Here is a 15,638-nt window from a genome sequence, read left to right as displayed (position 1 = left end):
GAGATTTCATAAGAGGAAGACTGATCAAAATGTCATATAGAGGGCTGGGGTTGGGGCTCAGTGGAAGAGCCCAGCATGCATTAGGCACTGGGTTCGATTCTCAGCACCACATACAAATAAGTAAAAATAAAAGTTCATTAACAACTAAAAAATATTTTAAAAAATACCATATAGATAATACAAGTATAGGCTGTTAATTTGAATGGCTCTCAAATTCAGAATTTCTTGTGGTGATTTAGAAAGAGTCCTGGATTGAAAGTCAGAAAGACTCGTTTTGAGTCTTTGAATTACAGTGTTCTGTGTGATCTTGAGCAAATGTCTATTTTCTGAGTCTCAATTCTCTAATAATAAAATTCAATGAATTCAAGAGAATATAAAGAGTTAAAATGCTTATATTTAACAATAAGTTAGTAGGTATTCACTAATTGAATGAGTAATAAGTGGCTTACACTATCTAGAGTGGTATAAATGAGGTGGACTTATGTTATAATCTTTGTTTTATTTCAGATTTTCCATTTTCTGGCATCCAGAACACCTGAATTGAATCTACATGGCCAGTACAAACAATGTGACTGAGTTAATTATCACGGGACTTTTCAAGGACCCAGAGGTGCAGAGAGTGTGCTTTGTGTTGTTTCTCCCCATGTACCTGGCCACCCTGGTGGGCAATGGCCTCATTGTTGTGACGGTCAGTGTGAGTAAGAGTCTGCGCTCCCCCATGTACTTCTTCCTTGGCTACCTGTCCCTGGTGGAGATCTGTTACTCCTCTACTGTGGTCCCTAAATTCATCACTGACTTACTTGCCAAGGTCAAAACCATCTCCCTGAAGGGCTGTCTGGCCCAGATCTTCTTCTTCCACTTCTTTGGAGTCACTGAGATCCTCCTGCTTGTGGTGATGGCTTATGATCGCTACGTGGCCATCTGCAAGCCTCTTCATTACATGAACATTATGAGTCGTCAACTGTGTCACATGCTGGTGGCTGGTTCCTGGCTGGGGGGCTTCATTCACTCCATGATGCAGGTTCTTGTCACTGTTCCACTGCCCTTCTGTGGTCCCAATGTGATGGACCACTATTTCTGTGACCTGCAGCCTTTATTCAAGCTAGCCTGCACGGACACCTTTGTGGAGGGGATCGTTGTGTTGGCCAACAGTGGATTAATCTCTGTCTTCTCCCTTATCATCTTGGTGTCCTCCTACATCGTCATCCTGTTCACCCTGAGGAACCGCTCTGCAGAGGGGAGGCGCAAAGCCCTGTCCACCTGCGCCTCTCACATCACAGTGGTCACCTTGTTTTTTGGACCTGCCATCTTCCTTTATATGCCGCCCTCATCCACCTTCACTGTGGACAAACTGGTGGCCGTGTTCTACACGGTCATCACCCCCATGCTGAATCCCATCATCTACACACTCAGAAACGCAGAGGTGAAAACTGCCATGAGGAAGCTGTGGGGCCAAAAGAACTCAGGGATGTAGTGAATGAAGAATTAAGAATGCTGAGGAGTATGGACATGGTGAAGTGGGTTTTGTTTTCGTTAGATAGTCAACACTGCAGGCAACAAACCTGTGTACCTAATGCTACTGCTGCTGTGGTATGCCTTATAACCAGAGACTCCCAGGTATCCTGGTGTGGTGTCCAAAGAAAGAGGTCTGATTTTCTCAGTGAATCTCATGGAATTTGATTGCCTCTATGTTTTCCCACAATACCATGGATTTTTGGATGATTTCAAGGTGAAAAATAGAAATGCAACAAACATTTTTAGAATAACATATATTTGTTTATTTGTTGACACCTAGTTATTGTACAACTATGGTACAGTTGTGGGGTTCAGTGTGATGCTTCTACACATGTTTACATGGTGTAATGATCAGATCAGACCAGGGTAGTTGGCAGGTCCATCACCTGAGACAGTTCGCATCTCTGATCTGGGAAAAAACCAACATCCTTTCTACTAGCTTTATTGAAATAGTTAATTGTCGTGATTCATAGTTATTCTACTGTGCTTTTAAACATTAAGAGGCATTCCTTTCTACAGGGGAGCATAATTTAGCTAACGTTTTTGTAGATTAAGATCACTTTCCTCTTTCTTCCTCTCCCTTTTCCTGCTTGCCCTTCCCTCCCTCCCTTCCTTCCTTCTCCCTCCCTCCCTCCCTCCCTCCCCCTTCCTTCCTTCCTTCCTTCCTTCCTTCCTTCCTTCCTTCCTTCCTTCCTTCCTTCCTTCCTCCCTCCCTCCCTCCCTCCCTCCCTCCCTCCCTCCCTCCCTCCCTCCCTCTCTCTCTCTCTCTCTCTCTCTCTCTCTCTCTCTTTCTTTCTTTCTTTCTTTCTCTTTTCTTCCCTATTTAGTCTTCTGCAAGATACTTACCTAGGTTTCTTTTAAAAGTGAAATGAACTGGGCACAGTGGCACATTCTATAATACCAGCAACTCCGGAGGTTGAGGTAGGAGAATTGCAAGTGCAAGGCGTGCCTTACAATTTAGTGAGACCCTTAGCAACTTAGCAAGCCCCTGTCTCAAAGATCTGGGGATATTGCTCAGCTCCTGGGATTAATGCCCAGGGAAGCCAATCAAACATAGGAATTTTCAGGTAATGTTTGGGTATGAGGTTACCAATCCGATTTTCTCTTCCAATGTGGACAAGTGGTGCATTTCAATTTTTCTATCCTTCTGTTTGTCTCTGTATCTACTACTAGAGACTGTCTGATCATGATCACCAAAAAAAATCCCTGCAGCAATTTAAATTCTTGTGACATGTTGGCACAAAAGATGTCTTTTGGTCACAATTTCCACCCTTGATAAAATAGTATCAGAATGGCATAATTTTAACCTACTACTAGGGAAAGTTGAAATCAAATGTTTTCACAAAAGAACATCATTTTTAGTCTCATCCAGATGTAAAAATATAGAATGTTAGAAAATGATTATTGCCCTAAATTGAAGAGTGAATGGGGAGGGCAATGATGTCCATGCATGTTTGTACTCCAGACCTCTGTCCCTTATTATAAGTGACCTTGTAAATACCATTCTTTTGGTGACCATTGCTACTTCTTGGTGAAGGGAGATGAAACAGTCTGAGTCTAAGTTGTTATTTCACTTCTCAGAATCTCCATGTCACCACACTGTCCCTTATCATTACGGACAATTTAGAGATTATCACAAAACTGGCCCCTCTTGGCTTTGGAGTCACACAAGTTGCACTGAATTTTCCCTGGATCCTTGCACCTTTCCTTGAGATCAGTTGCAATAAGATAGGAGGAGCTCTTGCAGAGGGAGAGAGCAACCCTGGTTCATTGTAAGCCTTAGGGGTTTCCCTTCCTCCTATCAGTGCAGGTTGAACTTAGAGGTGAGTAGAGGTTTTAAAGGCAGCAGGAAACCTTCATTTCCCTTGTCCCCATTCATCCTTGTCCATGGATGTTCATAGTTAATCCCTGAGGATATGCATGGAATGACTGGGCCTCCGTTTTCCATGGGGAATGCCCTATGCATCTTTTAAGACCAGGTTAAAGTCACCAGCTTTCTAAGGCCTGTGTCACATCCCTTGTCCTTGGGTGGAATTATGTCTCCCTTTCCTATATCATAAAGATACAGGGAAGGTCAGTGGAGGAGAAGAAAGAGATTGAGAGGATGGGATGAGGAATAGGAAAGGGGAGGAAATGCAGAATCAATTTGACAAAATTACGCTAGGTGCATGTAAAAATATGCCACAGTGAATTCCATCATTATGTCCATTTACAAAACACCCATCGACAGACAATAAATACAGGGGCTGGGATTGTGGCTCAGTGGTTGAGCATTTGCCTAGCGTATGTGAAGCACTGGGTTTGATTCTCAGTACTGCATAGAATTAAATAAAATAAAGGTCCATTGACAACTAAAACATATTTTAAAAATTATATAAACAAGTGAAAGGAAGACCAGGAGAGTAGCGGAGGGAGAATAGGGAGAGGGAGGAGGAGAGGAAAAAGGGGTTGGGGGGCACCAGGTACTAAAATGAGTAAATCAAATTCCTGTGCATGTATAATTTTGTCAAAATGAACCCAACTGTTAAGTTTAACTGTGATACACTAATAAAAGAAAAAAGAGACAAAATTGTCTAAGTTACTGAAATATTGATAATCTATGCCATTGAGAATTTGAGTGCCTTTAATTATTGATTTTGTCACCTTATTAAATGTTTATTTAGAAATTGATATTCAGTAATCTTTTACAGAAAAATAAAGTGTAGCAAACTACTCTGCATATACAATTTTGTATTTTTCCCCGTTAATTACTTGTATCCTATTAGATATAGCTTGGATTATTTGGATTGCTGAAGAATGAGCAATTGCGAGGCACAGAGGTAGAAATTGCAGCGTGGATGGAGACGTTTTCTATCATGCAGTCCAACATAGGAGTGGCTAGTGAGCACCTGTAAGGTGAGACTGAGGAACTGCATTTTAGTTTCATCTAATTTTAGCAGTTCTGTTAGCAGATGCCATAGGGTACTACACAGCCCTAGCAGTTTGTTTATATTGTAAAAGGCAGGAAGAAAGAATGGAGGAGGCAAAAATGAGCACCTGGGTTTTTAGGAGATTCTCAAATGTGTCACACAGAACTTTGTTATCTTATTTGATAACAGTTAGCCATGTGACCACCATAATTGCAAGGCAGGTCTGGAACTTTCGATCTTCCTGCCTCTGCCTCCTAAGTCAATGGGATTACAGGCGTGTGCCATTGTGCTCAGCTGGATTGCTTCTCTAAAGAGGTAAGAAGAACAGACATAAGGGTTGGTATGTAGTCTTAAGCACTTTGCACAATTAACCATCTACTGAAATATTTTTCATAACTTGTAATGGCTTGATCATATTGAGGCCTGGGCAAAGGACAGATATTCAGCATATCTATGATAATGAATGATTGGGTCGGGAAGACAGAGCCTAATTCAAAAGGAAATAAAATGCTAATTCCTCTAGAGCACTTCTCCCTCCTTACATCCTGTTATCAAGGTTACCTGCTCCTCCAGGGAATTGCTCCACCCAATGCAAGAGGTCGGTAATGAGTACTGCCCAGGCCGCTCTTCCCTGCCTTCTGGGCAGGTGTGGCACCTTTTGGTCTTGTAGACGAGATATGTGAAGAAGGGGCATGACAAGAAAGGAAACCTAAAATCTATAAAAGGGCAAGACACACCCGCTCCCGGCTACACCAGCTTTGGGTCTCCCCCACCCCCAGGAGTCTGTTTCTGTTCTTTAAATAAAACTTTTCTGTGCTTGCCTCGGTGTTTCTTGGGTATTTAGTCTTCAAAACCAGGAGAACAAGGACCTGATCCTGATTTCTAAGACAGATATTGTTACCAAAAGCTCCGTCCTTGTCCCCATGCCAATCCGATAACAAGGACACGGTTTTGAGAAAAAGGAAAAAAGACGGTTTATTGCTTTGCTAGTAAAGGAGAATCACAGGGGACTCCTGTCCCAAAGGCTATGATTCTGCCCATCATCAGGAACAGCACTGCTTTTGTAGAGGTGATTCAGAGAAAATGAGATTAGGGAGGAGAGATCAGGAAGGAGAAGATCAGGAAAAAGAAGATCAGGGAGGAGAAGATTTGGAAAATGAAAAAAAAAAACATGTAAGTTTCAAAGCCACAAGGGATATAGTCAAAGCATCAAGTGAACCCCTGCTACAGTATCACTATCACAACATCTAATAAGCATAGTTCAGCTAATTAACTCCCCCATTTCAGGACCATGAGGTTCTTTTAACAAAGTATTCAACATGACTAATTGAACATGTATATGTTCTAGGTCAATGTCTAACAGACATTTTTCTGAAGAGGGAAATGCTCTTTAGCTGTACTAATACTTGGGAGCTGGAGTCATGCAGCTTTGAGCCCTTGATATATGTCTAGTGTCACTGAAAAATGGAAATTTTAATTAAATTATAATTAAATAAATTTAATCAAATATATGATTAGTGGCTACTAATATGGGCATCAGAAGTCAATAGGCTTTCAAGTGTTGACCTCTGCTTCAAACTGGCAGCTGTCATTCAGGGTCAGACTGCTCCTGTCCTAGGACTCTGATGGCTGTAGGGCTGAGTGCTTCTAATCAGGCCCTTACTAACTCTTTCAACTCACACAAGTGGTCTGGGAATTTTGACATGCAACTTCAATTACCATGCCCAGACTGAACCTTCTTTTTGTTGTTGTTGTTATTTTTAGTTATTCACAACAGTAGAATCTATTTTGATATATTTATACAAACATGGAATATATCTTATTCTAATTAGGATCCCACTCTTGTGGGTGTACACGATGTTGAGATTCACTGTGAGGCGTTCATATTTGTACATAGGAAAATTATGTCCATTTCATTCCACTATCTTTTCTATTCCCATCCTCCCTTTCTTCCTTCCTTCATTCCCCTTTGTCTAATCCACTGAACTTCTATTCCCACCCCCTTGTTGTGGGTTAGCATTCATATATCAGAGAGAACGTTCAATCTTTGTATTTTGGGGATTGGATTATTTTACTTAGCATGATAGTTTGTAGATTCATCCATTCATTGGCAAATATCATAAAGTCAGTTTTCTTTATGGATGAGTAATATTCCATTGTGTATATGTGTCACATTTTATTTATCCATTCATCTGTTGAAGGACACCAAAGTTGGTTCCATAGCTTGGCTATTGTGATTTGAGCTGCTATAAACATTGATGTGGCTGGTCAGTGTAATATGCTGATTTTTAACTCTTTTGGTTATATGAAAAGTGATATAATTGGGTCAAACTGTGGTTCCCTTCCTAGTTTTTTGAGGAATCTCCATACTGGTTTCCAGAGTGGCTGTACCAATCTGCAGTTCCACCAGCAATGTGTGAGTGTACACTTTTCCCCACATTGTCACCAACATTTGTCATTACTTGTATTCTTGATAATTGCCGTTCTGACTGGAGTGAGATGGACTCTCGGGGTAGTTTTAATTTGCATTTCTCTAATTGCTAGAGAAGTTGAATATTTTTTCATATATTTGTTGACCATTCATTTTCTTTTTGTGTGAAGTGCCTGTTCAGTTCCTTTGCCTATCTATTGATTGGGTAATTTGTGGTTTTGGTGTTAAGTTTTTTAAGTTGTTTATATATCTTGGAGATTAATACTGTATGTGAGGTGCAGGTGGCAAAGATTTTCCCCCATTCTGTAGGCTCTCTCTTTACACTCTTGATTGTTTTCTTTGCTGTAAAGAAGCTGTTTAGTTTGACACCATCCCATTTATTGATTCTTGATTTTTACTTCTTAGAAGTTCTGTTGAGGAAGATGGTTCCTAAGCTGACATGTTGAAGTGGAAGAAATTCCAGTGGGTGTGGGGCTTCTGGTCTAATACCTAGGTCCTTGATCCTCTTTGAGTTGAGCCAAATGGAACTTCTGATCTTTCTAGCTCCCTTGCTTTCCCCCAGCAACTCCCATCTCAGGCAGTAGGAACTTTGGTCTGACTGACCAAGTCTAATACTTCAGAAGTAGCCTTGATTTTTCTCTTTCTCTCTATTCTCTCATTCAAATCATGAGCAAAGTTTGCAAGTTGTGCCTTCAAATATGCCCAGAATCTAACCATTTCCTAAAATCTCCATTGTTACTATTTTTTCCCAGGTTACAGTCATCTCTTGACTTGAGTACTGTGATGTCTCCTAAGTGGTTTCATATATATATGGAATATATTTCTCTATATCTCTATCTACTTCCCTTCATTCCTTTCAAGATAGCAGGCAGAAATCCTGGCATCAGATGGCCTTTCCTTACTTTTGCATATAAAATAATACCCTCTAGCATTTCCTGCCATCTTTAATGTGTTTTATTTTATTTTTCCCACAGCACTCGTTCCTATCTGAGTTGCATATCCAGTTGTATGTTTATTGTCTCTCTCTTTCCTTTATGTCCTAGAGGTGATGCAAAGGTTGTAACCTTCAGAGGCCCAGAGACTTGTTTTTCATTGACAGATCTTAAATACCCAGAGCAGTGCTTTTTGCTTCATTGAACTCAATACTGTTTGATGAGTGAGTAAATTTGTAAGTGAATGGACAAGAGTCATCTCTTTCAGGGGACGTTGTCACCATATTCCATGATTGTGACCATTGATAAGAAAGACAGAGGCATGGAGAGACTAAATGATTTCAGATAATAATCTGATACCTGAATACATTCGGATGACAACTAGAAGGCATAATGAAGATAATCCTGACGAATTCTGCCATTGTGTACAGAACAGGAAGCAGAGGAGTGTGAGGAGTAAGGGGTGGTGGTGAAATGGGGTGGTGGTGAAATGGCGTGGCTACAGGTGGATGGTTAACCAATGGCTCAGCCAGAGTTGAGGTCTTCCTTTTATTTCTTTAGAAAGCCAGTCTGGGCCAGAAGTGCTCTTCATGTTTTACTAATAACATTCTCCTTTTTTTCTGTCTTCATTATTGGGAACAAACCCTTATGGATGTGTCATTACAGTAAATTAAATAGATTTTGAAACTTTCCTCAAGTCATAATTTATTCAGAAAAGTTTTACCCTAGACAAAAGAAATTCCATAGGGAAGTTGTTCCCCCGATGATAGTATTTGCCTTAATTATAAATATTTTAAAGATCTCACATTTAAACACAATCCTCGGACTCTAAGTGAATGGCAGGAGTTCTGCATCAACACAGGATCTTATAATCTCTGATTTGCTCTTCCTATGGCTTTTGTTTATTCCTTAAAATTTATAAATCCAAATATTAACCCTGATACAGATCCCCTGGGTTTTCCTTTCTTTGTAATTCATCTCAGGCATCATCTACTCTGTTTTTTTGTCAAAGCTCCCAACACCATTGGTGGCTTGTCCTTGGGGATGAATCCTATCCTTGATCTGCAGCACTACCTCCTAGCACTTTCAGAAGACAGCCTGATGTTATTAAAAGAGCACTGATTTCTGAGTTAGTAACCTGGGAAAGAACTAGACTGTGGTTTTCAGAAGCCACTTAATCTCACACCGTCTTTGCTGCCTCATCTGTGAAGGGAAGGAGTTAGGTAGTATTTCTATACTCTTTCATCACTACTCTCACAGTGGCTTAGCTGAGTGTGATCTGCCTTTGTCCACTGAGGGACTTCAAAGAGAAATCTGCTGGAATGGTAATGATCGGCTCAAGAATCAGGATTTTCAGAGAGGGATCCAATGTTCCTTCCCATCCCGGTTTTCCCAAACCAAAACAAGTCCCCAAGCAAAGTCTGTTCCATCCGAGTGGCTAACTTCATGCTAAGTATATTTGAAATCCACTGTCCAATCCCTTGTTCTGAGGCTGAACAAAGCCACACCAGCTCCACTGACCTGAAGGTAGGTGATGTGATTAGGAGTGAGGTACACAGTTTTTAAATAGCTGCAGGATATTGGGCAACTTTATTTTTTCTCTTAGAGCCGTTAAGAGTTCACTTGTAAAATGAGGTGGTTAGGTTAGTTGATATTTGGGGGGAAGGATGAACTAAACTGATAATATTAATTATGGTAAAATATACGCAGCATGTAATTTGATGAATTTTAAAGTGCTTTACAATTTTGGGATTCTGTGCCATTTGGGGGTTGCCACATGGGAGGCTGTCACTCGGGTAGAGGTTCCATGACTTCACCCCGAGGCCAGGAACTTCAGCACATCAAGCTCTCTGTTGCCTTTCTTTGTAGTCTATCATTATGTGGTGGCCCAAAGACCAGCAGATTACCCGAGGTACAGCCCACATGCTCCTGATTTGTGCTGGACTGCACTGATTACCTTTGCCTTCCAAGCTTCTAGGCGAGGCAGTATTGTGGTGGAAGGGGAGGTATTTCTCATCAGCAAGGGTAGGCCACAGACAGTTCAAGAAGGACCTTGAACTCCACGCTAAGCACATTAGAATTTATGCTGTGGGCCCTGGGGAGCGCTGGTGGACTGCACGAAGAGAAGAACTATAATCAGATGTGTTATTAAGAAAAATGTCTAAATTATTTTCCAATGCTCAGAGAATATGTATAGGATGGATTAATTAAGGAAAGCTTTATTGATCATATTGGACTGGAATTGGTCTTGGAAGATAGGGACAAGGAGAGGGGCTTTCTGGTGAGAATGAGCAGGGTGGGTTTGTGAGATGGGGAGAAGCCCCTGACCTGAACAGAAGGGAGCTGAAATTTCATGGTAAGAGGGTGATTCTCCAGGTGGCTCAGATCATGAAAGTCACTGATAGCAACTTAGAGGAACTCAGGGTGGTCCTGTCCTGGCTATCCCTAAACAGGAGAGTGGTCTGAGGAAAGAAGCAATTTTCTGACTGCAGATACGGGTGGATGGAACAGTTGCATCTGGAGGTCCAGAAGCATTCGCTGACAGCGTGAATAGGGAAAACAGGGCATGCAGGGATTTGGTGTACAGGTGCAATTAATGGGATGTGATGACTGGATGTGGGAAATGAGGCACGGACAAGGCTCAGATTTGACTTCAGAACTGCAACAAGTCTGCACCGCTTGGCAGCCGATAATATTAGTTTGGTGTATTTGAGAAGTTTAATGCATTTCTTCCCTATATCAGTGTTGAACTATTCAGAAATAAGTCATTCCATTTGGAAGAAAACATTGCCTTTGTTACTGGTAAAGATGATAATGGGATGGTGGAATATATCTGTTGCAAGTAACTTCTGTAATACTTGATCCAGAAGGCAGCCTCAGACCTACCCAACAGAGGACATTGTACCCAACAGAGATGGAAGTCCCACTAAGGCACAGCAGAAAGTGGGTTCTCCACTTGTTTCTTCCAATAGAAGGAGAGGGGATCCCCTCTGTGTGTGCCCCACGCCTCCTTCCACCTCCCCTGTGGCTGGGTGGGACTGGGAGCCGCAAGAGACCTCAGGATGGGAAGAAATGCTCCCCCTCAGCTTCTACCAGAGGAGTGCTGGTAAATGTTTACCAACTTGTTCTCTTTAAGAAATAGCTTTTTATTAGGTTAGTGTTTGCTGATTTCCAATGTGCAAATAAACATTCCCCTCAGCTGATTTCAGACTGCTAAGGAGATGTCACTGGGAGTTGGGAAAAAGATTCATCTAAAGTCTCAGCTGGTCCCTTAGTGTTACTGCCCCCCCACTTGTGATCTTACCCAGTACCTCCTTGGAACAGGTGAGTGGAGGTAGAAAGGGTGTGTGCCCCGGATGCGCACCGTCCACCATCCGTTGCTTGTACCCACCTTCCCTTCCACACCAGACTACGAGTCGAGCCTAACCCTTGCTGTCTGTCCTAACCCTTGTCCTAACCCTTGCTGTCTGTCTTACCCTCTCTGACTCTCCAAGGGTCACTTCTTTACTTATATTTAAAAACAGTATTTCTTATGGTTTATGAACATTTATTTGATTATTAGCTACACTAATGTCCTTTCATAGGTATATTGATCTTTTTTCTTTTGCTTTTGTGTATTGTCTATTTATGACTTTTTTCATATTCTACTGAGATGCATATATGTTTTGTTTATTTATAATATTTTTAATATTGTGGTCACCAAGCCTTTTCATGCACCTTATCTCACTCATTGTATAATTTGAATAATGAAATTTTTAAATTTTAAAATTTAAAAATTTTTTTTATTGCTTTTGCTCAAAAGTTTTACTTTATGTAGTCCAATTCTAATATCCATACCAGTGTCTGAAGGATTTACTATCTCCAGATTGTGACTGTATCCACACATTCGGGTTTATGTTATTTAATAATATTAATTTTTTATTCCTAAATGTTAAATGAATGAGATGCTTTTCCTGTCACCCAAGTGCACAATGGACTGAATTATGGATTACAAAGTCAAGGATCAAGGATTCTGAGTCTCTGGGATGTTGTAATCTCTTTCTCTATGAATCCTCTGGCGCCAGAACACTTATTTCTTAGCTCCTTAGGGTTCATGGACTTTACTGAATCCAAGACCTCAGCATGTGTCCTCACCTAAGAGCTGTGACACACACTGATTTGTTTCTGTTGCATCTTGACTTTTGTGTTCTGTGTTGATTCTATTCTTTGCTGACTGGGGTACATTTTCAGATCTTCTAAAGTATATTTAGAAAAACTTTACTATGCAATCAAATACAAGGAGGAAACAATAGGAATAATTTTTACATTAAAGAATTAAAGTGTTTATATTTTTTCTTCCTTATTTCACATGGATCTTGTGTGTTACAAAAATTCCAACTGGGGCACCTTCATGTAGAGACATTGTTTTGAGTGACGTGATATTGTCAGCCTGAGGTATCTTTTTGTAATCTATGTTGCTTTTGTGCAATCTGGTGGGTGTTCAGATATGAAGGAGTGTTTGCTCCAGAAAGTAACTTAGAAAGAAATCCCCACTCTTATTATCAGATTCTTTATTGCTGACCACCCACCTGGAACCATTATACATATTTGGCCAGTTATAACACACTCGCTGAGGACAAGATCTTTAACACCAGCATCTCTCAGTAGTTTGGTGAAAATAATAGTGAACAGATGGATAAAAACTAATCAGCTCAAGTCTCCCCAGAGCGTCAGAGAATTTTTCTTAGAAACATGCTCATTCAAACTGCAAGACTGAGAAGGAGTCTGACCTGGGTGAATGGAGGACTGGTGTGAATGTGGAAAGAAGACGACTAGGGCCTTTGGAAAGGAGAAAATGCCTTTAAGTGAGAAAATTCCATGCTGTTGTTATCTGGGTCCTCTGGAAATCATGAGCTGCAAATTGAATCCTCAAAGTCATATTTTGAGGGTGTTTGGAGGAGAGACCTTTGGGTGTTATTGAGGCATAAGGGATTTTCCTTCATGGAATGGCTTAATCCGTTCATGTGTTAGTGGGTTAATAGATTCTTGAGGGTCTAGAACTGCTGTAAAAGGGAGTCCCTGATGTGCTTGCTTTGCTCACTTCCAGACGCCGTCCACCATGCCATGACCCATGGGGAAGGCCAGAGACCTGGCCATGCTTTTGGACTTTCCAGACTATAGAATTGTGATCTAATTAGCTTCTATTTTTCATGAATTTCCCAGTCTGTGGTATTCAGGGATAACTATGGAAAATGGCTAAGTTATTCCTTGAGGCATAAAGGAAGGAAACAGGAATATAGAAGCAGATCTCAGTCTAAGGAATTCTCCCAGAGGACGAGCTATCAGAAGACAATATAGATGATACAAATATAGGCTATTAATTTGAGTGGCTCTCAAATTCAGAATATTTTGTGACGATTTAGAAAGATTCCTGTACTTGAAGTCAGAGATATTGGTTTTGAGTCTCAGAATTCACAATTTTCTTTGTGATCTTGGTAAACTAATCACTTCTCTGAACTTTCCTCTTCTAATAGCAAAAATTAAATAAAAAACAATATAAAATTTTAGATTGCTAATATTTAATGCTGAACATATCTATTGGATCAGCAGATGTTTTCATATTAGCTGTTTTAGCTCTCCAAAATGGTTTCAATGAGGTGGGTTTATGTTATAATCATTGTTTGCTTTATTGTAGATCTCCTGTTATACCGTGTTAGCACACCTGAATGGAGTCTACATGGCCAGTGCAAATAACGTGACTGAGTTAATTATCACTGGACTTTTCCAGGACCCAGAGGTGCAGAGAGTGTGCTTTGTGTTGTTTCTCCCCATGTACCTGGCCACCCTGGTGGGCAATGGCCTCATTGTTGTGACGGTCAGTGTGAGTAAGAGTCTGCGCTCCCCCATGTACTTCTTCCTTGGCTACCTGTCCCTGGTGGAGATCTGTTACTCCTCTACTGTGGTCCCTAAATTCATCATGGACTTACTTTCCAAGGTTAAAACCATCTCCCTGAAGGGCTGTTTGGCCCAGATCTTCTTGTTCCACTTCTTTGGGGTCACTGAGATCCTCCTGCTTGTGGTGATGGCTTATGATCGCTACGTGGCCATCTGCAAGCCTCTTCATTACATGAACATTATGAGTCGTCAACTGTGTCACATGCTGGTGGCTGGTTCCTGGCTGGGGGGCTTCGTTCACTCCATAATTCAGGTTCTCATCACCATCCCACTGCCCTTCTGTGGTCCCAATGTGATGGACCACTATTTCTGTGACCTGCAGCCTTTATTCAAGCTAGCCTGCAAGGACACCTTTGTGGAGGGGGTGACTGTATTGGCCAATAGTGGGTTAATTGCCCTGTGCTCTTTCCTCATTTTGGTGTCCTCCTACATCGTCATCCTGTTCACCTTGAGGAACCGCTCTGCAGAGGGGAGGCGCAAAGCCCTGTCCACCTGCGCCTCTCACATCACAGTGGTCATCTTGTTTTTTGGACCTGCCATCTTCCTTTATATGCGGCCCTTGTCCACCTTCACTGTGGACAAACTGGTGGCTGTGTTCTACACGGTCATCACCCCCATGCTGAACCCTATCATCTACACACTCAGAAATGCAGAGGTGAAAACTGCCATGAGGAAGCTGTGGGGCAAAAGGGAGAACTCAGGGATGGAATGAAAAGAAAGCTGAAAGATGGGGATAGGGTTAAAAAAAAAAGCATTTTCTTGTTGAAATGGATTTTGCCTTTTGTCAGATATTTAATAATGGCTAGAAGCAACATAAAGACCTCATGGGTTGCTGCTATGAATTTTCTTAACCCAAAGTCCGAGTGGAATCCAAGGACAGAGGTCAGGTGTTCCATTGAATCTTATGACATTTGGTTGGCTCCGTGATTTCCAATGATATCTTGGTTTTGGTAATATGAAGTCTCAAATCAAGTGCAACCACAAAGAATACATTTAAGAAACACATTTGTAATTTTCACTGACACCAAGTTATTGTACACAATTATGGGCTACAGGGTGAGATCTCAACAAATGTGTACATGGTGTAATGATCAGATCCGATAATTGACATGCCCATCACCTAAGACACTTAGCATCTCTTTGTACTGGGAAAATTCAATATTCTTTCTACTACATAATTTAAAATAATTAATAAATTGTTGTTACTCCTAGTTATTTTACTGTGATTTTAAACATTATGAGTTATCCCTTCTGTCCAAAAGCCCCTTTGTGAAAATGATTTATAGGTTAAAATTACTTGTTCTTCTTTTCTTCCCTGTTTCTTTAATCTCCTATGTGACAGTCACCTACACATCATTGGGAAACTAAAACTACCTGAGAAATTATCTGGGTTTATTTGGGTATGAGGCTACTAATTTTATTTTTCATGTGGAAAAATGTGTCTTTGAAAACTAGGGCTGGGATTGTGGCTCAGCGGTAGAGCGCTCGCCTGGCACGGGCGGGACCCAGGTTCGATTCTCAGCACCACATAAAAATAAAGGCATTGTGTTATGTCCATTTATACCAACAAATAAATATTTAAAAGGACCTAAAACTTTGAATTTTTTTATTTGTCTGATTGACTCTTGGAATCTGGTACCATAGACTGTCTGATCAAGGTTACCAGAGAAGTCTCCAGAGCAATCAGTGCAGGGTCTTGTCGGCACAAAAGATAGTCATTGGTCCTCTCACAGTGTCCAACTTTGATAAACAAATGTAACATTAAAGTGACATAGATTATATCTATCACTAGGAAAATATGAAGTCAAATGTTTTCACAAAAGAATTTCATTTTTAGTCTCATCCTGATGTAAAAATATAGAATGTGAGAAAATGCTTTTTTTCCCTAACTTGAAGAATGACAGGTGGGTGGCAATT

The 15,638-nt window shown here is 40.9% G+C and overlaps 2 protein-coding genes across 2 annotated transcripts; both read left to right on the top strand.

Moving 5' to 3' along the window:
• Positions 1-550: 550 nt before the first annotated feature.
• Positions 551-1,474, top strand: LOC101956381 (olfactory receptor 4B13). Its single transcript, XM_005330075.2, has one exon. The coding sequence runs from the start codon at positions 551-553 to the stop codon at positions 1,472-1,474; it is 924 nt and encodes a 307-aa protein (XP_005330132.2).
• Positions 1,475-13,503: 12,029 nt separating this feature from the next.
• LOC101969886 (olfactory receptor 4B1) lies at positions 13,504-14,433 on the top strand. The gene has a single exon (XM_005329961.2). The coding sequence runs from the start codon at positions 13,504-13,506 to the stop codon at positions 14,431-14,433; it is 930 nt and encodes a 309-aa protein (XP_005330018.2).
• The last annotated feature ends 1,205 nt before the right edge of the window (positions 14,434-15,638 follow it).

This window comes from Ictidomys tridecemlineatus, chromosome 4 (genome assembly GCF_052094955.1).
Source record: "Ictidomys tridecemlineatus isolate mIctTri1 chromosome 4, mIctTri1.hap1, whole genome shotgun sequence".
Taxonomy (NCBI): domain Eukaryota; kingdom Metazoa; phylum Chordata; class Mammalia; order Rodentia; family Sciuridae; genus Ictidomys; species Ictidomys tridecemlineatus.
The sequence above is the reverse complement of the archived record's forward strand: the minus strand, read 5'-3'. Positions and strand labels throughout refer to the sequence as shown.

Bases quoted from the DNA above. Each gene is read 5' to 3' on its own strand.
- LOC101956381 (XM_005330075.2), top strand. From the start codon at position 551: ATGGCCAGTACAAACAATGTGACTGAGTTAATTATCACGGGACTTTTC.
- LOC101969886 (XM_005329961.2), top strand. From the start codon at position 13,504: ATGGCCAGTGCAAATAACGTGACTGAGTTAATTATCACTGGACTTTTC.